The sequence below is a fragment of the Dasypus novemcinctus genome, chromosome 20 (genome assembly GCF_030445035.2).
Source record: "Dasypus novemcinctus isolate mDasNov1 chromosome 20, mDasNov1.1.hap2, whole genome shotgun sequence".
NCBI lineage: Eukaryota > Metazoa > Chordata > Mammalia > Cingulata > Dasypodidae > Dasypus > Dasypus novemcinctus.
Genome location: NC_080692.1, coordinates 31,246,035 through 31,272,862, shown reverse-complemented (window position 1 = coordinate 31,272,862; position 26,828 = coordinate 31,246,035). Strand labels below are relative to the sequence as shown.

Genomic DNA, 26,828 nt, shown 5'->3' with positions numbered 1-26,828 from the left:
TATAATTAGCCCTATACCCATTAACTATAGGTCCCTGAGATTTAATCTTCCAGCTGTTCATTTGTTAGGTGAGCCCTGAATCTCAGCAGAGTTGCAGCCAATACCTACACTCCAGTTCATCAGACCAACCCAGGACAACTAACAAAAGGATGATGATGGGCAATGTCCATCAAGCTGCAGCAGAGAGTATTTGCAACTGCAAGCAAAACAGGTTCATCCATCTGCCCCGAAGTCCCCTCTCAATAGGAAGCAATTGTGGACATCAGCATCCCTGAATTCTCAAGATAGAGAAATAAACAAACATGAGGGAGTAATGAAACTACAGACAAAAGTGGACTTATCATTATTGTAGTAATGGAAAAACTAGTAACGTCAATATAAAGACAGTGGTCTTCAGAGGTTCTGAAAGGAGGGGGAGGAAAGAAGAGATGTAACATGGGGCATTTCTGAGATATTGGAATCGTTCTGCATGACATTGTAATGATGGATGCATCCCATTATACATTTTGTCAAAACCCATAAAATTGTGCAGTGCAAAGTGTAAAACATAAACTACAGACCAAGGTTACTAGCAATGCTTCAAAATATATTCAGCAATTGTAAAAAAAATGTACCATATTAATGAAAGATGTTGTTAATGGGGAAAATGTAGGGGATGGGGTGGGGTATGTGGGAATTCCCTATATTGTTGACGTAAAATTTATGTAATCTAAAGCTCCTTTTAAAATAAAGGGGAAAAGTGTTCATGTATTCTCACTGAGTCTCTGTCTCTGTCCCTTTCTCCAAAATATTAAATCAACTTTGTGTTACTGGAATAAAGCTCAGTTGGTCCTGATGTTTTAACCTTTCTATAGACCCTGGATTTAATTTTCTAGAAGGTTGGTATTTATCTTGATTATTTCTGGAAAAGCAGAGAAAATATAAGCTTCAAGTTACTGTCTTCTCTACGGAAGACACTGTGTTTATGATCAACATTATCTGAACTGTATCTGCATGATAAGATATGACTTTAGGTTCCCTTCACTCAACAAATGCATAGAAAAGGAGAAAATTAAGACATAAATTTTAAGAAAGAGGCAGAAATTATGTCTCATAGTATCTTTATTCCTTTTGTATGTCCAGGATGCATGCTTCCTAAAGTCGCCTTCAATTATAGGATATTGGCTGAGGCAAAATAACTAACTATACACTTTCCTCTGGAACTTTAATCATTAGGGTACTTTCAATCTTCACTGGATTGGCAGACTTCTCACATATAAATTTTTTCTGACCAGCACAGGTAGTAAAATAAAGATACACATTGTCTAAATATCCACAATATATCCCATTGCTTATGTAGTCTGTGTTTCTCATATCCCTGAAAAAAAAAAAGCAATTTGTCATCAGATATTTGAAATGCATCCACAGAAAAATTATTTTTCTAACATGACATTATTGCTTCTAGGTTCTGCATTGTCTAAAGTAAATTTGACTGAATGTTCAGAGTATCAAGGTTGGTGGCCACATTATTCATTATCAACAAATATGCAGTGTCAAACATTGCCTTATTTCTCTCTGCTGTCTTCACTTTCTTGCTGCCCTATACTTCTAGACCTAGCCACCATGCCCCCTCTACGCACATGTCTAATGTGATTTGCATCAGTAGTGCCATTTCATTAGATTCACTAGTCTAACCAGCCCAGTAGTATATCTTTGCCATTATTTCTTTGAATTTTCCTTCTACCTCTTTTCTCTTTCTCTCTCCCTCCCTCCCTCCCTCCCTCCCTCCCTCTCTCTCTCTCTCTTTCCCCCACCCCCCTCTTATTGTTACTGGTACCCTACAGATACATTAGCCTCTGTTCATATTTCCTTATTATTTTTTCTTTCTATTCTCAGCCTAAATGATTTCAATTGCCTTATCTTTAAGATCACTGATTCTTTCTTCTGTCAGCTCCAATCTGCTGTTGAAACTCTCCCGGTGATTTCTCATTTCAGTTACTGTGTTCTTCCACTCTGGTATTTCTGTTCTCTTCCTTTTTATAATTTCTATCTCTTTATTGAGATTCTCATATTGTTCATTCATTGTTTTCCTGATATCTATTAGTTCTTTCTCTCCTTTATCTCCTTGAGCATATTTAAGATTTTTTTTTTTTTAATCTTTGCCCCATATGGCCAAAGTCTGGCCCTATTCATTGACAGTTTCTGGATTTTTATCCTGGTGTGCTTGGATGGGCCATCATTTCCTGATTCTTCATTTACCTTGTAATTTTTTGTTGCCCTGTGCACAGTTTAATATTTTAAAGTGGCAATTCTGAGATTTAGTCCCTTAGCTATCTGTTCCTTAAAATTGCACCCAGCTAGTGATATGACAGATATTTCCTTCAGTGTCAGGAGCTAACACAAGCAAACAAACCTACACACCAAAAAACCACCTTTTATTGTCTTTGTAAATTGACTCTGCATTAGCTAGTGCTCTCCTTTAGAGTTTAGCCTTCCTATCAAGAAGATCAGTAAATGTCAGATCTATCTCTTCTGAACCTGTGTCCTGCACTGGGCATATGCTATGGCTTGATAAATTTCCCTGATTTCAGGAATTCAAATGCCCCCACTACTCCCTATTAAATAGACTCCCTCCTTCCTCCTGGGTGCTCTGTTGTACATCTTAAAGCAGGTACTCCTCTGCACCTGGTTGATTAGAGTTAATTGTTTCTTATGCTACTTTAGCGGTATGCAAGTTCTGGGAGGGCAAGTCAGTGATGAATTTCCTGGTTCAGTGTTTCAGGCTCCCACATGGTAGATTAGTACCCACATAAAGGCACCCCAATATGCACATAGGGGTTACTCTTTTCTCTCTGGAACAAGGCGAGGGACCCACAATGGGAATGTATTCTGGCTGCACATTTGCTAGGAAAGGTTAGCAGAGGGGTCAGCAAAGGTGCCTAGAGCTTTGCCTACCCCTTTCCTAGCTGCATTTTCTTGATTTGGCACCCTCCCAATGCTTTAACTTTTTTCTGAAGTTTTGAGGAAATTGACTGCCTGTTATTGCTAGTTGTTCAAACATTCTTTGGGGGAAACTAAGATGATTCTTACACCACCACCTTGGTTTACCAGACACTGGCAATATTAAATCTTTAACACTGTCCTCCTCAAGATTTTCACACAATCAAACCAGGAATTAACCTAATGTATGGCACCTTAAACTTAATGTAATCTCCAAGCAATGTTTTTTCCTAGCCATTTTTTTTTCAAAGATTTTACTCTGAAGTTCTGAATAATTACTAGCCCTTCATACTAAATTGGCTATCAGGAACTATGCATCAAATTTGTAAATTGAAAGTATTACCATTTGGAGAAATGTAGCATAAATACTTGGGTAAATAATAACGATTAAGACACAAGTGCATTAATTAAATATTTAAGCATAGATTTGCTAATTGTGGTGAAATACTACAGATGTCGCTGACCTTCCAGAAACAAGTCTAAAAATGACACTGAAACAAACAAGACAAAGAAATTCTATATATAAATGCATCTAACTCAGTAGCATAAAACAAGTGCCATGAAAACTGGAAAGCTGAGATAGAAGAAGATGCCTTTATTTACAGATCACAGATATGTCTTTAAGAAAAAAATTGCTAAAAAAGTTGCATGCTCTGGGAGATAAACAAATAACACAGCTGTTCTGATATAAGTAGAGTTGTTTCAGCAGCTTCCTATGATCCCTACCTGAGAACTAGAACTCAATGAAGAAAAATTGTTTTGAAATTAGCCAACTATCCATGTGGTAAGAAGGAGAAAAATATAGATAGCAAGTAGCCATAGCACTGGTAATCTGTATTAGTTGAAGTGAAGTGGATGCTAACTTATTCTCTCCGAAATACAAACAAAACAACAGATCAGATATTATATATATGGAGCTTTACAGAGTACTAGGAAGATGTTTTGAAATTCCTGAGCAGGCTAATAATGCTCAGGGGGAAAATATCCAGAAGAGATAAATCTAAAGTATAAGGACACAGAAAGGATAAATATAAACAGTTGAAATAAGCTATCATGCAAATAATGACCAAAAGATATCAGTATAGCTATATTAATATCAGAAAAAATAGACATTAAAATATAAATATATTAAGTTGAGAAATACAAAATAAAGTTCAAGTAAATAAGAAAAATTTTCAATGTAAATGTGTAAGTACTTAATAAAATAGTCTCAAAATAGATGAGATTTTATATACAATAAAACTAGAGAGAGAATAAAACTAAAACCACCATAATGGAAGAGTTCCATACAGTTCTCTGTTATTAATAAAGTAGCAGAAAATGAAAATACAGAAATGTAGAAAATATAAACCACATAATTAATAGTAGGATCAACATATATAATTACCCCATTCACTAATTAAAAAGTACATAATTTCCAAAACAATATATTTTTAAAAAATTATCCCATGGGAAGCGGCTGAGGCTCAATCAGCTGGGCTCCCGTCTGCATGCTGCAGAGAGCCACTGGCCTTGGCACCACTGAGTGCTGCTGGCCCACAAGTGCAGCGGATCTACCCAGCCCAAAAGTGCCCTGGAGAGCTGACAGAGCAAGGAGACGCAATAAAAAGGGAGACAAGTGGAAAAAAAAAAAACAAATGAAGAAGAAGAGCAAGCAGTGAATGGACACAGAGAACAGACAGCAAGCAAGCCACGGGGGGAGGAGATAAATAAAAGCAATAAAATACAGACACAGAAGAGCGCACAGCGAATAGAAACAGAGAGCAGAGAGCAAGCAAACAAACAAACAAAAAGCCTCAAGGGGGGAATAACAAAAAAAACTGAGCCTGTATTGGGCAATAAATCAATTCTCAACAATTTTAAAATAATATATGGGAAATGGAATGCTAGTTATCCACAGCATGTGGATACATCACCATTACTCAAGTTATCACTTGTAGTTAATTATGAAGAAATGACAAAGGAAACAAATGAATTCCCTTGAGCCCAAATAACTGTTGCATTTCTTATGGCAGTAATGCTGCCTCGAAGGACTATGGGATGGCATAGATTTTCCTGAGTGCACAGGAGCACTTACAGAGAGAAAATGATGAGCTCAGAATTTTTAGCTGTCAGCTCACATCATGGCACGAGAAGCAGTGAGCTTCCAAGTAAACTTAAAAAGCTTATAGTCACACCACTTTTACTCATGATAATCAAATGGAAAATTTAGCAGTGTGGGTTGCTGAATTATAATGTCAGTTGAATTCACTGCCTCACTAACTTCCTTGTATGACAGAATATTCATTTGGTAGCAATGTGATTATGAAACTTGGAATAATTTTCTAATTGCACGTAGATGATTAATATTGTTAAATTAATATTATAATATTAATTTATAATATTATAAATTTAATATTGTTTAACAATATTAAACTCCCTCATCGCGCTGAACTTCCTGTTTTAGTGGAAATAGCTTACTCTACTTTGTCCAAGGAGCCTAGTCTGCCTTTGCTTTAACAAACTAGCAATAATATCACCAAGGCTGGATTCCTTGCAAGAAAATGTTGTATGGAGCCTCTGGCAAGCAATAGGAGAATCACGGTGCAGACCATATTTTGGAAAAAATAACATATATTTTTATGTGAAAATAACTAATAACTTTTTGAGAAACAACTCTGATTTTGTAGTCACTGAATGCCTGAACATGTAGTATCAGGTGATTAAGTGGCCTGAGCTTTCCATGATGAACTGAATGTCATCTGACCCACCCAGCAATATGGTTGGTTGTGCCCATCAGTGATGTATGATCAAGTGGAAATTGTATATAATAGACTGAGGTCAGCCAGGTATGAAAAATAGGAGTAAGCTGAATGAAAAGGTAACAGACTCCTTCAAGATCAATGTCTTTTTCATCACCTTCTCTCTATCAGTCTGTTCTCATGGCCTTGGGAAGTTCCTTATGATCAAAATCTAATGAAGACAAACTCAAACTCATTATGCTGTATCACCTGAAACTGGCAGATACAGCATTATAGACCCACTTAGGGTTGAACTTGAAGAATAGTCATGAAGTAAATCTTCTGAGTAAGTAGAACTTCAAGCATAATATTTTGTTGTTCATTTTGCCTATAGTGAAATAGGGCAGAAATGTGGATCTAGATTCACAGGAAGTTATGAATGGTTTGTTGCTGGGTGGTTTAGAATGTTGAAAGTACTAGAAAATTTGTGACAAGGAAGCATGTGAAAGAGGTGTGTTGATGGACTTCTTTGAGTTGACACAGAGTTCACAAAAGAAAACCCATAACAAAAAATATTCCTTAGTGATTAGGTAGACAAAAAGACACTCAAAGATGTCAGTCAACCTCTTTCAGGGCTTGCTCAAGTTCCCATGAACAAGGTTCCATAGTGGTAGGATAGCAGGGATGTAGGGGAGCGGGTGGGCAATTTCAGGAATTTTTCTTTACCAAGACTAATTTGGCTACTGCTATGGCTGAGGGCCAGATTATCACAAGCGGAAACCAACATGAGTCCCTGATACGATAGCATTTACTAAGGAGATGATTGCAGGTTCACTACATTGATGATTCTCTTCCATAACTGAGTGGGCAGAGATTTATCCTCAACTGAATGGACAATATCTAAAATATGGATCCATTTTCCCTATGTGTAATGTTTTTGCTTGAACTACTATTGGAGATTTCACAGGATATTTTATTCACCATCACAGTATTCCATATATCCTTGCTTCTGCCCAGGAAACTAATTTCACAGAAAATAAAGTACAATAATGTGCCCATGAAATTAATTTATCTTATAATCTACCCCATCACTTAGAATAGGCTGGTCTACCTTTAAGATGAAATGGCTTACTAGATACTGAAACAGTGTTAATTAGGAAATAATAACCTAAAAGGATGGCATTCTATCCTTTATCATGCAATACATATTGTGATTCAGGCACTGTTATATGGTGACTATTATGTGGTGCTGCTTCCCAGAAACGTCAGCCAGAATATATGAACCAAAAATCAAGGGGTATAATTTGAAGTGGATTTTCTTACTATTATATTTAGTAACCCTCTTGCAGAATTTTTGCTTCCTGTCCCAAAAACTTAACTTTCGGTTGTTTGGATGTCTTATTCTCAAGGGTGGAATGGTTTTACCAGGTTAAATACAGTAGATAGTTCTTAGTGAATCTCACTGGCACCGCAGTGGGAAATCTTTCCAGCACCCCTGAAAATAGTTTCCTAGGGAGTTTCAGTGACACACCAGTGGGAAGTTTCCCGCTCATGAGTCCCAGCCTGTGTGACCTTAGTAAAAGTCTCTGCCATCCAGGGAACCACCGAAATACCCTTTCCAGTGGGGTTGGAATTGCAGCCTTGGATAGGGACCTTCTTCCAAGTTTGTTACTTCACTGGGTACTCTCCACTGGCCCACAGTAGTGGGTGCTCCATAAATATGTTATTCTTGTATTCTTTTGAGTTATCTTCACCTTTCTCTGTAGTCAGTCTCCATATTCCCTAAGTTATTTGTTTCCTTTCAAAATTCTGTAATGACCTCCTGACTTGACCATGACTCTTAAACATTATATAAAATAAAATGAGATGCAGCAAAAGTGGAGCTTTAGGAGAAACATAAAGTTCATTTTCATATTTAGAAGGAACACTGAATATTAATGAATACAATGTTTGCCTTTAGAAGTTAAAAAAGAAACCAAGATGAATCATGATAAAAGGAGGGAGATACTAAGCGCATAAACAGTAATCAATGAAATAGAAAACAGAAAAACTAAAGAGGGTATCAAGAAGCCTGAAGTCCTTATATTAAAAAAACAAACTTATTTTGAATGTGAACAAGAAAAGAAGAGAAAATCACAAATATATGATGGTATGTCTACAGAGGAGATCCAGCTCTAAATACGCCAGATTTTAAAATATAACAAGGGAACTCCATGATACTATTTATGCCCTGTAGTTTAGAATCTTTGACAAATATGAAAAGAAACTGTTTTAGTTTCCTAGGCTGCTCAAGCAAATACCCTAAAGTTGTTAGACTTAAACAATGGGAATTTATTTCCTCATGACTTTGAGGCTGAGAAAAGGTGCAATTCAAGGCACATCAAAGCGATGCTTTCTCCCTGAAGACTGCATTGCTCTGGGGCTGGCTGCCAGCAATCCTTGGCTCCTCCATCACACTGCAAGGCACATGGCAGCATCTTCTGGTCTCTCCGTTTTATTCCTGGATTCGTTGACTTCACCTTCTTACATCTTGTAACTTTCTATCTCTGTCTGAATTTCCTTCTCTTATAATGGACTCCAGTAATGGAATTAAGAGTCATCCTGATTGAAGAGGGTCACACCTTAACTGAAGTAACCTCATCAAAAGATTCTACTTACAACAGGAATGGATGAAATTTAAGAACATGTTTTTCTGGTTATGTAAAGCTTTCAAACTACCACATTCCACCCTCTGCACCCCAAAAGACATGTTCTTTCTATATACAAAATACACTCATTCTATCAAAATGTCACAAAAGCCTTAAGTCATTTCAGAAACAATGCTAAGTACAAAGTCTCACCATAATCATTTATTGGTGTGGTCTGTCCTGGGGTACAGAGCCTCTCTGCTTATGGACTTGGGAAACCTAGAGAATAAGTCACTTGCTTCCAATATACAGTGGAGGGATAGGCATAGGATAAACATTCTCATTCCCATAAGGAGAAATTGGAATGAAAACAGGCATCATGAGTCCAAACAATTGTGAAACCCAGCAGGGCATTCTCCATTAGATTTCAAGGTCTGAGACTTGCATCTATGGGATGATGTTTTGTCCTCTGGGCCTGATGAAGTGGCAGCTCCACCCCTTCCAAGTACTTGCTCAGCAGCCATGTACTCCTCAAACACTGCAGTAAACATTCTACCCTCTCCAAATTAGGATAGCAACCAGGCTCTCTGAGAAAGTCAGGCATGGGCTCCACTCACTCAGAACACTGGGCTAATGGCCAGGTTCGCCACAATCCCCAGGGCACAGGTTTTACCCTTTCTGAGCACTGGAATGGCAGCACTCTTCCTGAACAATGGGCTGGAAGACCCACCCTCTCCAAGCATAGGGGTAGACTTACCCTTTCCACACAAATGGGTGGGTCTGCTTCCTTGCTGAGAAGATGTCCTCAGTCTAGGCCTCAGCTTCAATGGTTCTGCCCTTGAAGTGACTTTTCCCTCAACCTGTCCAATTCTGTCCTTTTAGTCCAGGCTGGAAGGATTATGTTGATAGTTCTTTTGTCTGATGGTTAGGACCACTGTGTACTACAGGCAAAACTGACAAGTTTTTTGTGCAATTTTTATGAAAGAAGCCACTGCCAGCCTGAACTAGAAGGGACCTTTCTAGATAACTGCATTTCCAATTTTGACTTTCCCTGAAATAGCTAATTTGTTCCATGTTCAAGTCAACCCTCACATGGAGCACTATTCTCTGGGGACTAATTTTCTGGAGACCTCAAATTTTCCAAACCATCAATTTCTAGTTTCTTTATGCCCAGGAGTTAGTTCTCATCTCATTCATTTCCTCCTTCATTTTACTATAACCTGCAAGCACAAATTAGGTTGCACTTTTCACACTTAGCTTGGAAATCTCCTTAGCTAAATATCCAAGCTCATTTCTTTCAAGTTTAGCCTTCCATCCAACATCAGAACTCACTTTTGCCAAGTTCTCTGACATTTTCAAACAAGGATCGCCTTTCCTCCAGTTTCCAATAGCACATTTATCATTTCCTTTTAAGACTTCATTGGAAGTAACTTTAGCATCTATATTTCTGCCAACAGACTCTTCAAAGCAATTTAGGCCTTTTCTATGAATCCCCTCACTATTCATGCACCCTCTACCCATTACCCAATTCCACGGCTGTTTCCCCATTTTTGGTATTTACAATTTACAATAGTCTTGTAGGCTGCTCAAGCAAATACCATGGAATGGTTAATATTAAACAATGAGAGTTTATTTGCTCACAGTTTTGAGGCTGGCATAACGTCCAAATCAAGGCGCCATCAAGGCAATGCTTTCTCCCTGAAGACTGGCATTCTGAGGCTGGCTACCAGCAATCCTCCGCAATTCTGTCCCATAGCAAGGCACATGGCAACTTCAGCTTCTTACTTCCTGTGGCTTTCTCTGTCTAAATTTTATTCTCTTATAAAGGACTCCAGTGATAGGATTTAAAGATTCATCCTGATTTATATGGGACACATTTAACTGAAGTAACCTCATCAAAACATCCTCCTTACAATGGGTTTACAAGCACAGGAATGGACTAAATTTAAGAACATGTTTTTCCAGGCTGCCTACAGCTTGAAACACGCACAGAAATTATAAAAATTTTTATCAAAATGGAGACAAGAAAAAAACAGAAAGCCAAATGGTCATGTAATGATAAACAAAGGGAAGCATTAACTGATTGTTATCAAAAGTAAATACCACTCAAAATAAATTGACATCTTAGATGAAAGAGTCAATGAGTTTTGTTTGCAAATATTTTTAAGGTTATCATCATTTGTTTTGGGGATTAAATTGTGCTCCCCACAAAAGTCATGTTCAGGTCCCAATCCCTGGTCCTGTGAGTGTAAACTCACTTGCAAATAGGACCTTACAAGATGTTATTCACTAACATGCATGCATGTCTGTACATCCATGTAAGTGTATGTGAGTGTGTGCATGTGCTTGTTGCTTTCCTATCACCAGCTGCTTAAGGTCTAAGAAGCAATGCCAGTCCAGGAGCAAACAACACCTACATCTTGGTTTAGAAATATTTTTTGTCCACAGTCATACCATCCTAAAGGCAGCAGATCTCGTCTGATCTTGGAAAATAAGCAGGGTCGGGTGTGGTTAGCATTTGAATGGGAGAAAAATCATTTTTTACTAAAAGGCTTGACTCTTTGGACAAGTGGTTGAATGCAGGTTTGGAAATGGGAAAGTATAAGAAGACACTAAAAGATTTTGTTTCAGAAAGTAAGGAATCAGAATTATACAGACCTATCAAAGAGACACAAACATTTTGACTAGGCTTCCATTGAAGAATGGTCAATTTGAACATCATGAAAAGTAATGCTGGTAGCATATTAGAGTGCATTAAGAATCTGTAACTCCATTCTGATTTAGATGGATGGATGGATAGATAGGTAGGTAGGCAGATAGATAGATAGATAGATAGACAATTGATAGATAAGATAGAAAAACTTTTCCTCTCAGTTGTATGTCAGCTAATATAGTTAGAAGAAATCTAGAATTAAAAATAACCATTTGATAAGTAGTAGGTAAGGATAATCCGTGAATGGTAAAACTTGCAGGTAAGTGTTTGATGAAAAACAAGATGCCTTGTTGTCTCAATCTATCGCTGCACAAGATATTTAGTATTTAGAAAGTAAAAAATTCTTTACAGTGGAGAATTCTAGCAAACAATACCTTAATCAGGACATCAAAATTAACATCACTAGTAATTAGGCAAATTGATTTTGTATGACTCTTGACATGATATATTGAGAATACATTGCTTCTTGTTATATGTGTCCCAAAATGCATAACCTGAATCTAAATATTAAAGATGATCAGACAACTCAAAGGTGTGAGGGATATTCTACAAAATAAATGGTTTGTTTTCTTCAAAAATGCCAAGTTTATAAAAATGAAAACTAAGGGACTGTTTCAGATGAAGAGAAACTAATGAGAATCACAACTAAATGGATTGGTGATCCCAAATTATTTTGCTATAAAGGATATTAGTGAAACAATCGATAATATTTGAATGATATCTGTAGATTAGATAACAATAGTTTATCACTTTTAATTTCCTGATTTGATCATTGTATTTTTTAACTACTTAAGCATATGACTTTGTTTTTTAGGAAATACCAAAGAAATATTTAGGGTTAAAAAAGTGTGGAGGGACGGGGGGAAGGGCGGGGAGATGGAGAAAAAGAGAGAGAATGAGAATGACAAAGTAACTCAACATTTACAAAATCTGGGTGAAGGCATGAAATTATTTGACAAATCTCATTTTACTTTTATTTATAATCAGATGGAGGAAAACGTGAGAAATCATTTGCAATGTCTTTTTATTTTATGTCCTGTTTTTGAAGATTTTTCCATTCCAAGTTGTTATGTAATTCATATTTTCTCATAAAAATTCTAAACTTTTAACTTTTAGGGATATTAATATATCTGCGATATTGCCATTGTGTGTGATAGTGTGTGGTAGCCATATACCTTTTCCCCATAGACATAACTGATTGGTTTAATGATTTTTAAACCAGTCTGAAAGATTTTGTTTTAGAAAGTAAGGAATCAGTCTTACTTTCTGAATATCTCTGTCATTTGCTCACCAATATAAAATGCATATGGTTTCCCTTCAAATGTTTCTGTTCTCTTCCGCATCTCTAACAACTCTAATTTCTTATTTATAATTTTGTATGTTTTTAATCTATTATTTCTTAATCAGACTAAGGAGAAATTTGTCATTTTCACTGATCTTTTCAAATAACCAGCTTTTAGACAAACACATTCTTTCTCTTCCTTTTTATTTTTATTATTTTCAACTTTTATCTTAATTAAACTATTAATGTCCTCTTCTTACTTTTTTGCTTTATTTTGTTTTTCTCCTAACCTTTAAAGATATTTTCCTTTAGATTAGTCTTTCATTTTTAATAATGAACACATTTCAGGCTGTTCCTTTTCCTCTGAGAATTATTTCAGCTCTCTTCCAAAGTTTTGTTATGAAACACTTTCTAATAATTTTAAATTTCAGTTTAGATTTATTTTTTACCTAGAATTTATTTTGGTGAGCAATGTTTTAAAATAAAGCCCTGATTGCCTCTTTTTATTTATTTTTTAAATGTTATGCTATGATCATAAAGGATCTTATTATTTGGAATTTATTAAAGTTTCTTTTCTGGACAATTTTATGACTGATTTTTGACCATAAAAATATGGAGACTAGAAACATATTTATATGTACATAGCCATCTACCTATTAACTCATAGGATGAAAAGTTCCATTTATATTTAAGTAAGCAAGTATTTTCACAATATTACTAATCTCCAATTTTTAATCTGTGAAGTATGTCCTATTCTAAAAGAGGAATTAAAATGTTTTTTCTACACTTGCCTTTATATTAAGTTTCTGATTTTCTAATTAGTTTCATCCATGTAGAAGGTAGGCTGTTTGGTACATATGTGGAAAGACTACATTATTCCTTTCTCATAAATCAAGCCTTTTATCCTCACTTATCTTTGTCTTATTCTTAGCTTTTAACCTTAAATTCCTGCTACTGATATTAATATTACAACTCTTGATTCCTATTTGTTTGCATTTGTCTGATATGCATTTGCTGTTCTTTGTGTACTTTTTTGGACCTCTCTTTTTGATGTTATTTTATAACAGTTTAAGAAATGACTTACAAATTAATTTATTTATAAGAGGACTTGAAAGTCTTAGTATTTTTGCTAGAGGATCTAGCCCTTCACCTTCAGTTATATTGTCATATTGTAATTTTTCCTTTCATATTACTCCATTATTACTATTTATTTAACTTTGTATTTTCTTCATTTCATTTTTCTTATTTTTAGTGTTATAGTCAACTTTCTCTTTCAGTAAAACTGCTGGATAATCTGAAATATTTACTGTGCTTTCCATTCCTTTACAGATTACCTTTCCATAATTATGAATAAATACATATATATTCGACTTTCTTCAAACAATAGTCCATCTAAAATCTCCCCTGGGTACACACACTAGCTTTATGTGTAAGTCTTTCACTCTTAATGAGACTTTTAAAACATATCTCCCCCATCTATTTTTATTATTTTATTTCCCTTTCTGACCTGCCATTGCCAACCAACAAAGAAAGATGGGCCCACCTTGTCTTTCTGACCCACACTCCTGCAACCACTGTTTTTGTCTGAAGGAAAATCAAAACAAATAGCAACCAAAATTTCTATTTGCTGCCTTGTCCAACATGGGGAGTATACAGGAAAGGACTCTCAGTGCTCAGATTCAGTGTGTTTGCACTTCAAAACAGTTGTCCCTGAGCTCCCTTGTGTTTGATATGTCCTCACCAACTAGCAGGTATATGCTAACTGCTGGGTTTCCAAAAGTCTCCAGAAGTTTGGGGCACCAGTATCTTTTCCAAGTTTGATACTGTCTGCTTGCCTCCCAAATTTCATGGATTATAAAATACAAATTTTGGCATATTTTTATGTAAAGCCTTGGTTTTTATCCCCATCACAAGCAGGACAAATATAAGTCCATTTATAGTTTTATATATAAACATATTCCTCAACATAAAACACAACAGAATATTTTATATATACTATAAATACTATAAATATATACTATATATTATATATACTATAAATATATACTATATATTATATACTATAAATACATACTATATATTATATATACAATAAATGCTATAATACATACCTAAGTTCATTTTATTCTCTTGAATTGACCTAAAATGTTTTCTAGTCTACCTCTATTTTTTTTCATTCAAAAACACCTTCTTCAAATGTCAGTTATAGCACAAATTCCAAAGCTAAAATTTATTTTTCATTATTCTGTCTATTCTCATTGAAGAATTTATCATATTATATTCTGCTTATTTCTGATTCATCTGTTATATTGTGTTTAATCAGTCTATACATACAATGCTAATTTAAGAAAAGAATCAATCTTTCATTCATCTTTATATCTCTAGCACTTAATGCAATTTTTTTTTCAATTTTTGATGTATATTAGAATCCAGTAAATTTTGTTGACTTCTATAATTTCCTTAGATAAAAGCTCACTTACTGAGATTACCACTTATGTGGCTATTAAAACTTAGTGCCTTGTCAAAATAATGACAAGACATTTGTAGCCACTTTTTGCATTATTAAAAATATTGAAGAAGTCTGATGGGAAAGGATGCTTTTAGCATATAGTTTTAATTGAAGCTGGTTTTAATTGGAATCTACAATTCTCCAGAAAAAAAAAAAAAGCGCCTTTACTAAAACCCATCTAGAAAAAAATTCAAAGTGAAAACGAGACTTACCTCTTAGAGGGGACAAATATCTCATCCAATGCCTGATATGATGGTGAATCATTTCTGGGAGATAATCCCAGCCAATAACCACGTAATCTTTTGCGTTTTAAAAATTCCTATTGAAAATAGAGATTATCTGTCAAAATAAATTCCCATATCTTACTTCATTACAAATTACTGTTTAGATAACATTTTTGACCCATTGCTACTACTTTTCAATGCCATTAAAATAAATGGAAAGAAAGTGTTTATTTTGATCACCTCTTCTCTCTTGGTGAGGGAAGGATTCCTGCCTAGGATTATGGGAATGGCCCGACCAGCACTGGACAGATGAGGTCAACAGCAGTTTATTAGTCACATATACTCCCAGCCGAGGAAGCTAGGACAACACATGCCATGCAGGGACACACAGGGATTGCACTTGGAAACAGAGTGAACAAAGAAGGGATAGGGAGGCAGGCTTTGTAGTAGCAAAAGTAAGAGGTGACTCCCAGTCCCCATGGGAGGATGTGATTGACTTGTTTGAGTAATTCTACAGTCTGACAAAGAACTCAATCCTGCTACACAGGGATGAGCAGAAACTGTACTTGGTACACTGGATAAGGAGGGCTGTTTGGCTAGGAGCCCTCATCCGCACAAGCAAAGTAGGGGGACTCATTTGTGGTTATGGTACTCAAGGCCTTCCCCCTTCCTTTTCAGATGTCGAGGCAGCACATAGAACTGTCCTTTAATTTTAGTTCTCACACTCTAGTACTCCTTACTGTAAAACTATCTCCAGCATTTGCACAACTTCAACTACTGTCTTGTATGGAGGAAGGATCTTCCAATCGATACAAGAAAGTTCACAAGGGTCAGGATTCAAATATTCGAGTAGAACACATTCAGTCTAGGGACAAAGGCTGTGATAAAGGACTGTAAACACGAGTTAACAGAAACACAAAAAGAATAAGAGAAAAATGCAGCAAAGGCAGGTAAGAGTGGTTAAAATAATAGAATTCATAATCAGATCAGAATTTTGTAGTTGAAGTAACAATTTCTTTCTTATTCCAGACTTAAAAAAATAAATAAATAACTATAAAAGACTCATTTTGGATCTTAGTAGAGGAAAAGACTGTGGGTTGATTTTCTCCTCCTTTTTGAAGGATAGCAAAGATTCTTATAGTAGAGAAGCAGAGACACTCAGATAAATGTACTTTTGTGTAAAGAATAAATATATGATTACTAGCTGAGAGACCAGAAACACTGAGTAATAAGGAAAATTTAGAGTTATTATTGAGATATTAGGGAAAAAAGGAGGAAATAAATAAATCTATGAGAGAACTCACTTTTTCTGGGACCCAGTGACAGTGAAATATATCTGCTTGGCTCTTGCCTCTGCCAGCATATCCTAATTCTATTTATTTATACATATTGTATCCAAACCATTCTGCTCTCCTTATATATATATTTTTAATCTTAGTTTAAAAAGACCTGAAGTGGCAAAATGCAGAATCTCCTTCTTTATAGATTTTCTGGACTTGGTAACCCTCAAGAATAACTTCCAGGTCCTTTGTTTTTAGGTGAATGGTCAGAAACCATGCTCTAAGACTTGATCCCAGAGTACCAATTTGGAAATGCTCATAGACCTGAAGATTCTGGCTTCCATTTATCTACCCATCTACCAATAGGTTTCTAAGATTCCTTTGATTCAAAGGTCATAAGCTAGGGTTTTATTCGACTCAGGGTATGATACCCAGAGACCCAAAGTTTTGGTTTCCTCATACCCCATCTAAAATAAACCAAAATCAAGTGTGAGTTAGCATAGCTTTTCTCCCACCTAACCTACATAACTCATTCCTCCCTATTCTATGATAAGAAAAGGGAATTCCTCCCTCACTGGCAGAGAGCCATGCTGTCTTACCAAGATACTTTTGTTCTTAATCATCAACAGACTGGCTTTCTCAGCAGAACACAGCTCTTTACTTTCTTGCCATGTCACAGAATCATCAGATAGGAGATAACAATTGTTCTCATGCCACAGCCATTTCTTTGGACAAGGGTTACATTTGTGCTCTGGAAGAAGAACATAGCATTTCTGATTTTTGTTTGTTTGTTTGGGTATGTATTGCTGATCCCCATTGTTATTATTTCTTTGCCCTCAGGGTAAGTTGACCAAATTTACTTGTGTTTCTTCTTTTTACATTCAAGGGGAAGAAAATGAATTCTGTATCCAGACCCCTCTTTACCACCACAATGTTTCCAACACATCACTGCACAACACATTTCAAGTACAGCACTTTTGACTTCTGGTTTCCAGTCCATATAGCTTGAAGTCATCACTCTTCTCCTCACAAAAAGTAAAAAGCTGAACAAACTGAAAATCAGAAACTCTTTTTAACGCATTGAAGAATCACAGGCATAGGACAAATCACAACCCTGAAAACTGAAGACAGGAAAATACAGAAAATCATGTCATACCGAGAGCAGAAGCCTCTGCCAAAACCTGGTAGGAATGCCTAAAGTGTACTTACCTAATGGCCAGAGATAGAGTTTGGACTAGTTTGAGAGACAAAAAACTACTGACACCCAGCCTTGGGTTGGGGGATCCCCACACTCTAATGAGTTTTACCTCCAGAAGCCCCACCAGATTCTCTGGGAGAAGATTGGGGAGAAATCTCCTCATGCTTCTGGCACGGGGAGGGGAAACATAACCATTTTGAAATAAGACGAGAAGCGTGTTCTCCTTATAAATGCTTTCTTTCAAGGGAACTCTATTTTACCAGAGCCTAACAAACCTAAGAAAAGGGAAATACCTAACTTCAGCCCCCTCTAATTTTCCCCTCCCACATAAGAGGAGGTGGGGGCTGAGAAGCACTTGTGAGGGTCAGAGTCCAGAGATACAGACCGACAAAAGGCTTAGACCTGATCATAGGATTCTAAAACATTTCCCCTCTCCCCTCACTTAACCATCACATCAGTGAGACTCCTGTGTAATGACAGGGGATTACAGTTTGAAAAACTGCAAGGTGCAGACCCTATTTTAAAAAGTGTGTAGGGAAACTTAAATACAGCAAACATTAATTCTAACTCCTAGCTGGATAAACAAGAAACCTCAATAGTTAAGGTCTAGTGATCTCAAATTAAGCATTCAGATTCCAATGATTCTTCCTACCTCAGAAACCCTAAATATTGATTGTTTTTCTTCCTTTCTTTGTGTGTTTTGTATCCCTCCTTGGCAATGAAATGTAATCACAGGAAACATTCCGTGTAGGGAGAGTTGACCCCACAAAACTATATTAACCCTGTCTTCTCCATTTAGAGCATCTTTAACTCCCTGACTTGCTGGATATTTCAAGAAATTCTTAGGAGCACATTTTAGTTACAGTATCTATAGAAACTCTTAGAAATATTATAAAACCAAATTCCCCCAATTCCAAAGTTAATGCCTGTCTTTACTGTCTTTCTAATGTCTTTCTCATCAATCATTGACTAAAATTTAATAATGAGAGCACCTATACAGTAATGTCCTTTCATCCCTATCTTCTATTGACCTTGGCACCTCAGAGTAACAGCAGTAAATGTCAGGTTAGGGAAGCTATATCCCATCGAAGGAATGGGGTTGGTTTCACCCATAATGTCTAATATTTAATTGAGTAGTCGTCATCCTCTTTATTTGGTGGTTGACAGTATTCCTTTTTCTGTTTTTTCTTATAATTGCATTTAAATACCAATGAGCTATCTGCCAACCATATTTAATTGCCCCTCCCAAATAAAGACACCATAGGGAAGGGTTCTTAGTTATGGATGAAAAATAATTCTCAAGTGAATGAAAAGTTTTATTCATTTTCTGTTATAACTCAGGGGGGACTATAGGACTACCTGCTTGTCTTCTGTATAGTTCATAGCATAACTTGGTAGCTATTTCTTGCATTGTGCTGGAAAGATTCATGATCTTCTGGGAGATATTTAGGTTGCTCACTAGTTGTAAAGAAACATTTCTCTCAAGTTCTTCTTTTATATTTTGCAGTTTATTCACTTTTTCCATTTCTGTCTTCAAGGCTATATAAACTACAAATCAAAATAAGAGATGATCGAAATTTAATTTCTCAGTAGTTCAACGAGCTCCTTTTTTTACAGAAATATATTAAGAATATTAAAGGGGGATAAAGAAGCAGTTACTCTACAGGAGTTAGGGAAGGAAGCTAAGTGTCAAGTTTAAGTCCCATTGTGGGCATATCACTTATGATCATTTCGAGGCCTCAATTCAAAGAGAAAGCTTTGACTATAAAACTCATTCAATATAGGTACTTTACCTTTCAATAAAAATGGGGGTAATACATACACATGCTTCCTAAGACTCCCAATCCAATCAGCAGTAGAAGGCAGAGAAGAGTCAAAGCCAAGGCTATTTGACGCCATACTCGGGAAGGAGCAGGGGTTGCTGTGGAAAGCAAAATTAGCACAGAGGCCCAGAAATGGTTTACATCATAATGTGACTGACTAATTGATTGATTTCACCTTTCTATCTTTGCTATCATTTCCCTTGTAAAAGAATGCAATTTGCTAGGAACTCAATGGCATTAACTTTTTTTTTGAAGAATAAGTAAAAAACTTTAGTTTGTTATTTTGCATGGAAATTGGTTCTCAAAGGAGGGAACCAATTGGATTGGTAGACTAATTTAAGAAGCAAAGGAGCAAAAACAGGATTTATAAAAGAAAGGGGAGAAAACCAGACAATCTGGGTAGAGTGTATCTTGTTTGTACAGATTGGGCAAACTGAATAGCTGGAAGCTAATAGAATGGTCAATCTGAGTATTCTTTCTTTGAGTAGATCAATGTGTGGCCTCAAAAAAAAACACAAAAAACAATTTCAATATTTTATGAATTCTCCAGAATATCCTGACAGTTAGGCTGTATATGCCCATTGTGGGCATATCACTTATGATCATTTCGAGGCCTCAATTCAAAGAGAAAGCTTTGACTATAAAACTCATTCAATATAGATACTTTACCTTTTGATAAAAATGGGGGTAATACATACACATGCTTCCTAAGACTCCCAATCCAATCAGCAGTAGAAGGCAAAGAAGAGTCAAAGTCAAGGCTGTTTGACGCCATACTCAGGAAGGAGCACATGATAAGTTGTCCTTTTATAATGTCTATGGGTGTCCTTTAATAACCACTTGATCTTAGATAGGCCAGACCTAAACTATTTCATCATTAGAATTTCACAGAATTTTTTTTAGCAACAAACTTCTGTTAAACCCAAAACAGGTAATTTCTCTATTATAAAATAGGAATTGTGAATTTTATGTTATCAATGAGTTATTATTAAATCACTATATGTTTTAAACTCTGATCATGTGTATTTGTGAAGACTAGATATTTCAAGAAAATATAATTCAGGGATAAGAGGATAATCTTACTGTACTCCCGATAATATGCCCTACAATTCAATATATTGTGAAATACAGAAAGGATTGGAAATAAATATGAAACTAATCTTCTTTAGAATTTGAAAAAGGGTTAATGGTGAAAGAACGACAGGGTTCAGATTGCATCTAGGTTAGAATTATGATTTCAAGTGCCACCTTTGTTAAGAATTATTTGCTCATTTGTGCATGCGTTCGGTTATTCAAAGGTTGCCTATTGAGTACCTTTTATACACTTGCCATTATTCTGGGTCTAAATAATGCAGGAGTGAGTAAAACACACACACAAGTACTTGTTCTTATGGAAGTTAAATTTTAATTGTGAGAGAAAATAAATTTATAAATTGATACATAAAATAGAGTAAAAAGTTTTAAGTTGTATTATGCTGTGCAGAGATTTTAAACTGAGTAATGCAGAGCGTGGGTAGTTGGGATCTTATGCCAACGGGGCACACCAAGCAAAGTCAGTGGGAAGTACATTATAGGAAACAAGAACATCTAGTTCAAAGGTCTTAATTTGGGGAAAAGTTTAGCCTATTGGGAAAAAAAAAAAAAAAGAAGCCTAGAGGGCTAAGGAATTAGGGCCAATATGAGAAATGATTATGGAGTGCTAGGGAATGTGATGACTTGTGCATGGATTAAGGATATAATTTAAGGTCAGAATCTGTAGCACAAATATATGCATTGATTACAAGGGATCTTTCATTTGAGAAATCTGATGGACAATAAAGATGTACACATCTATTGATAGTATAGCATAGTGATAGAGAGCACAGCACAATCTCTAGGGCTAGAGTGCCTGGGCTTGAATCCTGGTTCTGCAGCTTCTCACTTGTGGAACCTTAAGCAAATTATTTAACTATGTCTCAGTTTCTACATTGGTAAAGAAAAGAAAGCCTATAAAATCATGGCAACTAAATGATTTAATATTTGTTAAGTCGTGCAGAACAGTACTGGCACATAGTAAACACTTGATGATTATTAGATATTTAATGACATAATTAGAGGAGGATCAGTGGGGTGTGAGAACAGGGTTAAGAAAAAAATAAATATATTTTTTTCCATAGGCTGAATGACATAACTTGGAAGAGTATAATGAGTGACACAAGCAAACAGAATCTAGAATAGAATCCTAGAGTTTGCCAGCAAAGAGTTTGATCCAGAAAGAAATGTTTAAAAAGGGTCCATCATTGCCATTGTAGAAAGCCAGATTGTGTGTATCCTTGAGAATATGCATAGAAAGTGTCTAAGAAGAAAGGACCATGCAAATTTGTTAATTCTACTGGGAATTCAAGTAATCAAAGTAGAGATGTGACCCTTGGGATGGGACAAGGAGGTCAATGAAGGTGACATACACAAAAGCCACGTCCATGGAATTATCAGGACAAAAGCCTAATTGAGTCAGTTAAAAGAATGAGTAGTGAAGAATTGAGAGTAGTGACTGCAGGTAATGCTTTCAAGAGGCTACATTATGAAAGGGACCAAAGAAATGTAACAACAGATGGAGAAGTTCAGTGGTCAATGGAGGTTTGGGTTTTATTAAGCTAGGAGTGGTAGAGTACATCAGTGCACTCAGGGGGGAAATTAGCTAGAGAAGGAGGCAAGATTAAGGAAGTTGGAGAGAAAGGAGACCAATGCAGAAGAAATTTCATTGGGAAGGACAGATAGATTGCAATTCAGAAAAAAATGAGGACCAGTTTTTTATAGAATTAAGTATTGGTTAATTATATCTGGTAAGAAGGCAGAGAATGTGAATAGAGTTAAGATAGGATGGACATATGGGTAGTAAAACATAAAGGTTAAAATAAGGTAGGAGGAAACGTCATCAGAGGAGGCTCAACAGGGCTTGAAAATTTGTTTATTTCCTACAACAATATCCAGCTGCTCAGGTCAGCACAGAGTGGATGGATATTTGGGATTAATCAGAAGTAGGGTTTTTCAAGAGAAAAACTATTGCACACAGGGAAGTATGAAAGATAAGAGTAAATGTTATGGAATATAAAGTTTATATTGCATAATATAGACTTCAAGGTGAATAATGAGGAAATTAGACAGGAATGAGAAAGTGAATAGACATAGATTCAAGATTTTCATAGAGTCAAAGAATTTCTGAATTGGAAATTTAGAATAAGGTGGGTTAGTAGAAAAGGAGGTGGGAAAGGATGTTATGAAACACTTAAAGTCATAATTTCCACCATGCTGAAATTGTTGGCAGTGCTAACTTCAGGGTATGCCCATTCTCATGTATTATTTTTTAAAAAAGGAGAAATACAGAAAAGGAAATTAAGTAAAAAAAATTGTGAAATCTTTATACTCCTCTTTTCAACAAAAACATAATCTGTTTAAGAAGGAAAGCACAGAATCGATCTGTTATCCTTTCTCAAAATTTAGATGCCAATGACAAATGGATGTATGCTATAACAATCTGTGAAAGGAAATTTCTGTCCTTAGTAAGAAGTTTAAAAATGTTAAATTTTGTGGGTGAAAAACTTAAGACATTAGAAAACTTCTGTCATTCACTGCCCTTTCCATTGTTTCTATTACATCAACCCTCTGTGTTCTCCACACTTACTGTTTAAGTTACATTTTACTCAAATGATTTCAAATATGCACATGGTAGTGCAGCTTGTATTGCAACAGTCAAGGATGGAAGAGGTAGTCACTATATGTAATAACAGAGAGATGGTATTATGAGTAAAAAGGCTATTAAGGTTTATCGAAATATGGACTGTAAGTCAACATAGTCCGTTCATTTATATTACAATTTAAAATTTAATTGATTTCACACTGACTAGAATGGGTATAATTGAAAAATGGAGGGGAGTGGTTATGGTTCAAGTGGTTGAGTGCCTGCTTACCACATGGTAAATCCCAGGTTCATTTCCTGATACCTCCTAACAACAACAACAACAACAAAAACGAACAGCAAGCAAACAATGAAAAAACAACTGAGGGGAGTCAATGTGGCTCAGTGGTTGAGTGCTGGCTTCCCACATATGAGGTCCTGGGTTCAGCTCTCAGCCCCAGTACCTCAAAAACAACAACCAGAACAACAACAACAAACGGAAAAGTTTAAGTCTTAGGGAGGATGGGTTGAAATCGGAACACTCATTGCTGGTGGGAATGTAAAATAACGCAGCTGCTGTGGAAGACAGTTTGGCAGTTCCTCAGAAAGTTAAGTATAGAATTACCATATGACCTCACAATCCCACTTGGAGGTATACACACCAAAGACTTGAAGGCAGGTATTCAAACAGATAATTTGCATACCGACATTCATAGTGTAATTATTCACAATTGCCAAAAGATGCAAGCAACCCAAGTGTCCGTCAATGGATGAATGGATAAACAAAATGTGTTGTATACACACAATGAAATATTATTCAGTTGTAAAAAGGATTAACGTTCTGATATGTGCAACGACATGAATGAACCTTGAAGATATTATGATGAGCGATATAAGCCAGACATAAAGGACAAATATTGTGTGATCTCACTTATATGAAATAATTAGAATAATCAAACTCATCAAGTAAGAATCTGTAATGTAGGTTACCAGGAGATGCGTGAGGACAGGGAATAGGGAGTTAATGGTTAAAATGTACAGAGTTTTTATTTGGGACAAAGAAAAGTTTTGGTAAAGAATGGTGTTGATGGTAGCACAACACTGTGAACATAATTAACAGCACTGAATTATATCTTTGAATATGGTTAAAAGGAGAAATGGTAGGTTGTATACCTAGCACTAGAGCAATAATTAAAAAAAAAACTCAGTGGAACTGCACAACACTGAACCATAGGTAAAACCACATACTTGCATCAAATGTAACAAATGTACCACACCCAATACAAGGTGTTAATAATTGGGTGGTAAATGGGAATCCTGATTTTAAGTGTGACTGTTCCGAAAATTTAATTCTCTAAAAAAAAAAAAAAAAAATTGAAGTGAAAAATACAAAGCTTTCAAATACAGTGTGGTTTTGAATATTTTCTCTTCCAATATTTCTTAGCCTTCCACAACCCACCCCCCCCCCCCTTTATCTCATTGAGTCCTTCCATTTAATTTAACTTCTTGTTTTTTACTGTTTGGAAAATACCTCCAAAAGAAGTAGGAGAAATTTTAGAATAATATAAGTCTGATTTGGTAGATAATAAAATAAAGTCCTGTATGAGCTCCCAGTCTCTCTCCCTCCACCATCCCCCCACCCTCACCCCCCCATTTCTCTCACATCCAACCCCTGGAATTTGCCTATATAAAAGAAAAGCATGCACAACAATTCCTTTCCTAGACAATGTATTTTTGCTCTTCCATGGTTTCATCTCATGAAAAAACTTTTCATAGCCTAAACATTTGAAAACAGTGTCCTATCATAATTTTTATTTTGAGTGTGATATTTAAAAACATAGGAAATTTTTAAAAGAGTGAGAGTGTTAGAGGCATTTAACAGTGCTTTTTTAAAAAAATCCTTTATAATCATTTTGTATTGTCCCTTTTGGGAGCTTCTATAAAAATGAAAGGCTTAATTGAAAATTCAACTTGAAGAATATCAATATCATTGTCAATTCACTAATACCTAAGGTACAGGGCTATAACCACTTCTACCATTAAACATATCCATAACTCAAAATCTTACCTTTTTCCCCCAATGTGTCAAACCTCTGGATATCTTCTGTCTGACCAGAGTCCTGGAATTTTAGATCAGCATAAGTAACTTCCTCAGACATTGATGGATATCCAAAGAAAGCTTGACAAAATAAAATTTTAAAAAAGGTAATAATAAACTAAAATTGAGGGTGAACTATTTAAATACCCAGATACTTTATCTACATGCTTCTGTTTTAAAACTCACTATAGCAATCAGAGTATCTGCAGTCTCAGACAAGAGCAGAACTGTTGCAAAAGGCAACGTCTTCCTTCCTCTTGTGTCTTCCTCTTTCTCCTTTTTGCTGTATCTACCAACCACAGAAAAGACTTTTTGAAATTGTGCATGTTGAAATAATAGTATCAGCATTGTGCAAGGGGCCATGGATCTTTGCTTAGTGGAATATTGGTCCTTTGCTTCATTATTGCATGTTATTGCATGCAGAATGGGGAGTACACAATGATTTGTTGGGCAAATAATAAAGAAATGCAGGAGTCCTTTTCACAGTGTGTAAAAATATTTTCATTTGATGAAAATATTTGAGTAACCAAATCTCCACAAAAAGCCTTTGGTTTAGAGCAGCACCTTAGCAATCTAACTAAAATATTTATTTCACATGAGTAAGCCTAAATCTTGGATTTAATGGTTTGCTCTCTACAATCTATATCAGTCATGATTCCAGCACGAAACTGAGACATAATTTTCAAATTTAACTGCCAAATGTCTTCTAAGATCAACATAAAGGATAATTAAATCATCTGATACTAGAATCACCTATTTTTTTGTGGGTTATTTTAATGGAAACAAAGAAACAAAGTAGAGATAGGTGAAGGGAGGTGCACAGTGACAAAAGTTCTAAGGCACATACCTTCGGCCACATTGCAAAACTGTTCATAGACAGCAATGTCAGTGAAACACTTTGGTACAAAAAAAGAGCTCCACAACGGATCAGTCAGGGTCCAAAAAGAAATACACATGGACACATTACCAGGGGAGTTTGAAAAGGATAAAACAATAAAAGTAAGGGACAATTTGCAAAATGCAGAGAGGAGCACAAGAGACCAACAAGGGACTGGTGATATATCCTGAGGCTAGCTGCTATGGGAGGCCATTGCCACCACTGGGCCTGAGGGCACAAGGGTGGGAGCAGTTCACTGGAGAAAGCTGTAGGTACAGAAGGCTGACATCCAGAGGTATAGCCTTGGGTAGAAAAACAGCACTGTCATATCCTAGCCCTGAAGGGAAACATTCTCCACCTTTGAAGCACTGCCCAGTCTCCCTATTAGCCCAGACTTTCTTAGAACTTCAGGACAAGAGTGCTCAAAATATTGTACACAGAAGTCAGCATTCTAGGGCACTGGGTTGGAGGTAGAATGGTGGCGAGTGGATCTGGAAGGTCAACCAAAATACACACTATAGCTCATCTCTTTTGCTCTTAGCATTCACTCTTGTTCTGGTCCAGATGAAAACCAAGTACAGGAGGCATATAAAATCCCGTCAACTAATATCATTATGGGTTAATATAAATCCAGTCTAACTCTGACATGAAACATAAACTATTAGCTAAGACCACTGCAATTCAATCATAGCAGAAGTTGGGTAGGAGGAAAGGGGAAGTTTTCAATTGCCATTTAACATTGCTGTTATAGTCTGTCTGTGTATGCTGTTCATGAGATCTAAATTGGGATCATAGCTTTCTTTTCCTACTACCTGTTTCATGTTCCCTTTACCCTCTTCTAGC

The 26,828-nt window shown here is 36.0% G+C and overlaps 1 protein-coding gene across 3 annotated transcripts; it reads right to left on the bottom strand.

Annotated features, from left to right (window-relative positions):
* Window positions 1-1,083: 1,083 nt before the first annotated feature.
* CLEC12A (C-type lectin domain family 12 member A) lies at window positions 1,084-25,337 on the bottom strand. 3 transcript variants are annotated; one of them, XM_004451189.4, is made up of 6 exons: window positions 25,079-25,337; window positions 19,355-19,453; window positions 18,892-19,080; window positions 16,934-17,085; window positions 15,043-15,149; window positions 1,084-1,357 (listed from the first exon to the last, which is right to left on the bottom strand). In XM_004451189.4, the coding sequence occupies exons 1-6, from the start codon at window positions 25,167-25,169 to the stop codon at window positions 1,183-1,185; spliced, it is 813 nt and encodes a 270-aa protein (XP_004451246.2). In that variant the 5' UTR covers window positions 25,170-25,337; the 3' UTR covers window positions 1,084-1,182. The 3 variants fall into 3 exon arrangements, with proteins under 3 accessions (XP_004451246.2, XP_004451247.2, XP_004451248.2); XM_004451190.5 differs by having other exon boundaries at window positions 19,326-19,453; window positions 25,079-25,330; XM_004451191.4 differs by lacking the exon at window positions 19,355-19,453 and having other exon boundaries at window positions 25,079-25,330.
* Window positions 25,338-26,828: the final 1,491 nt, after the last annotated feature.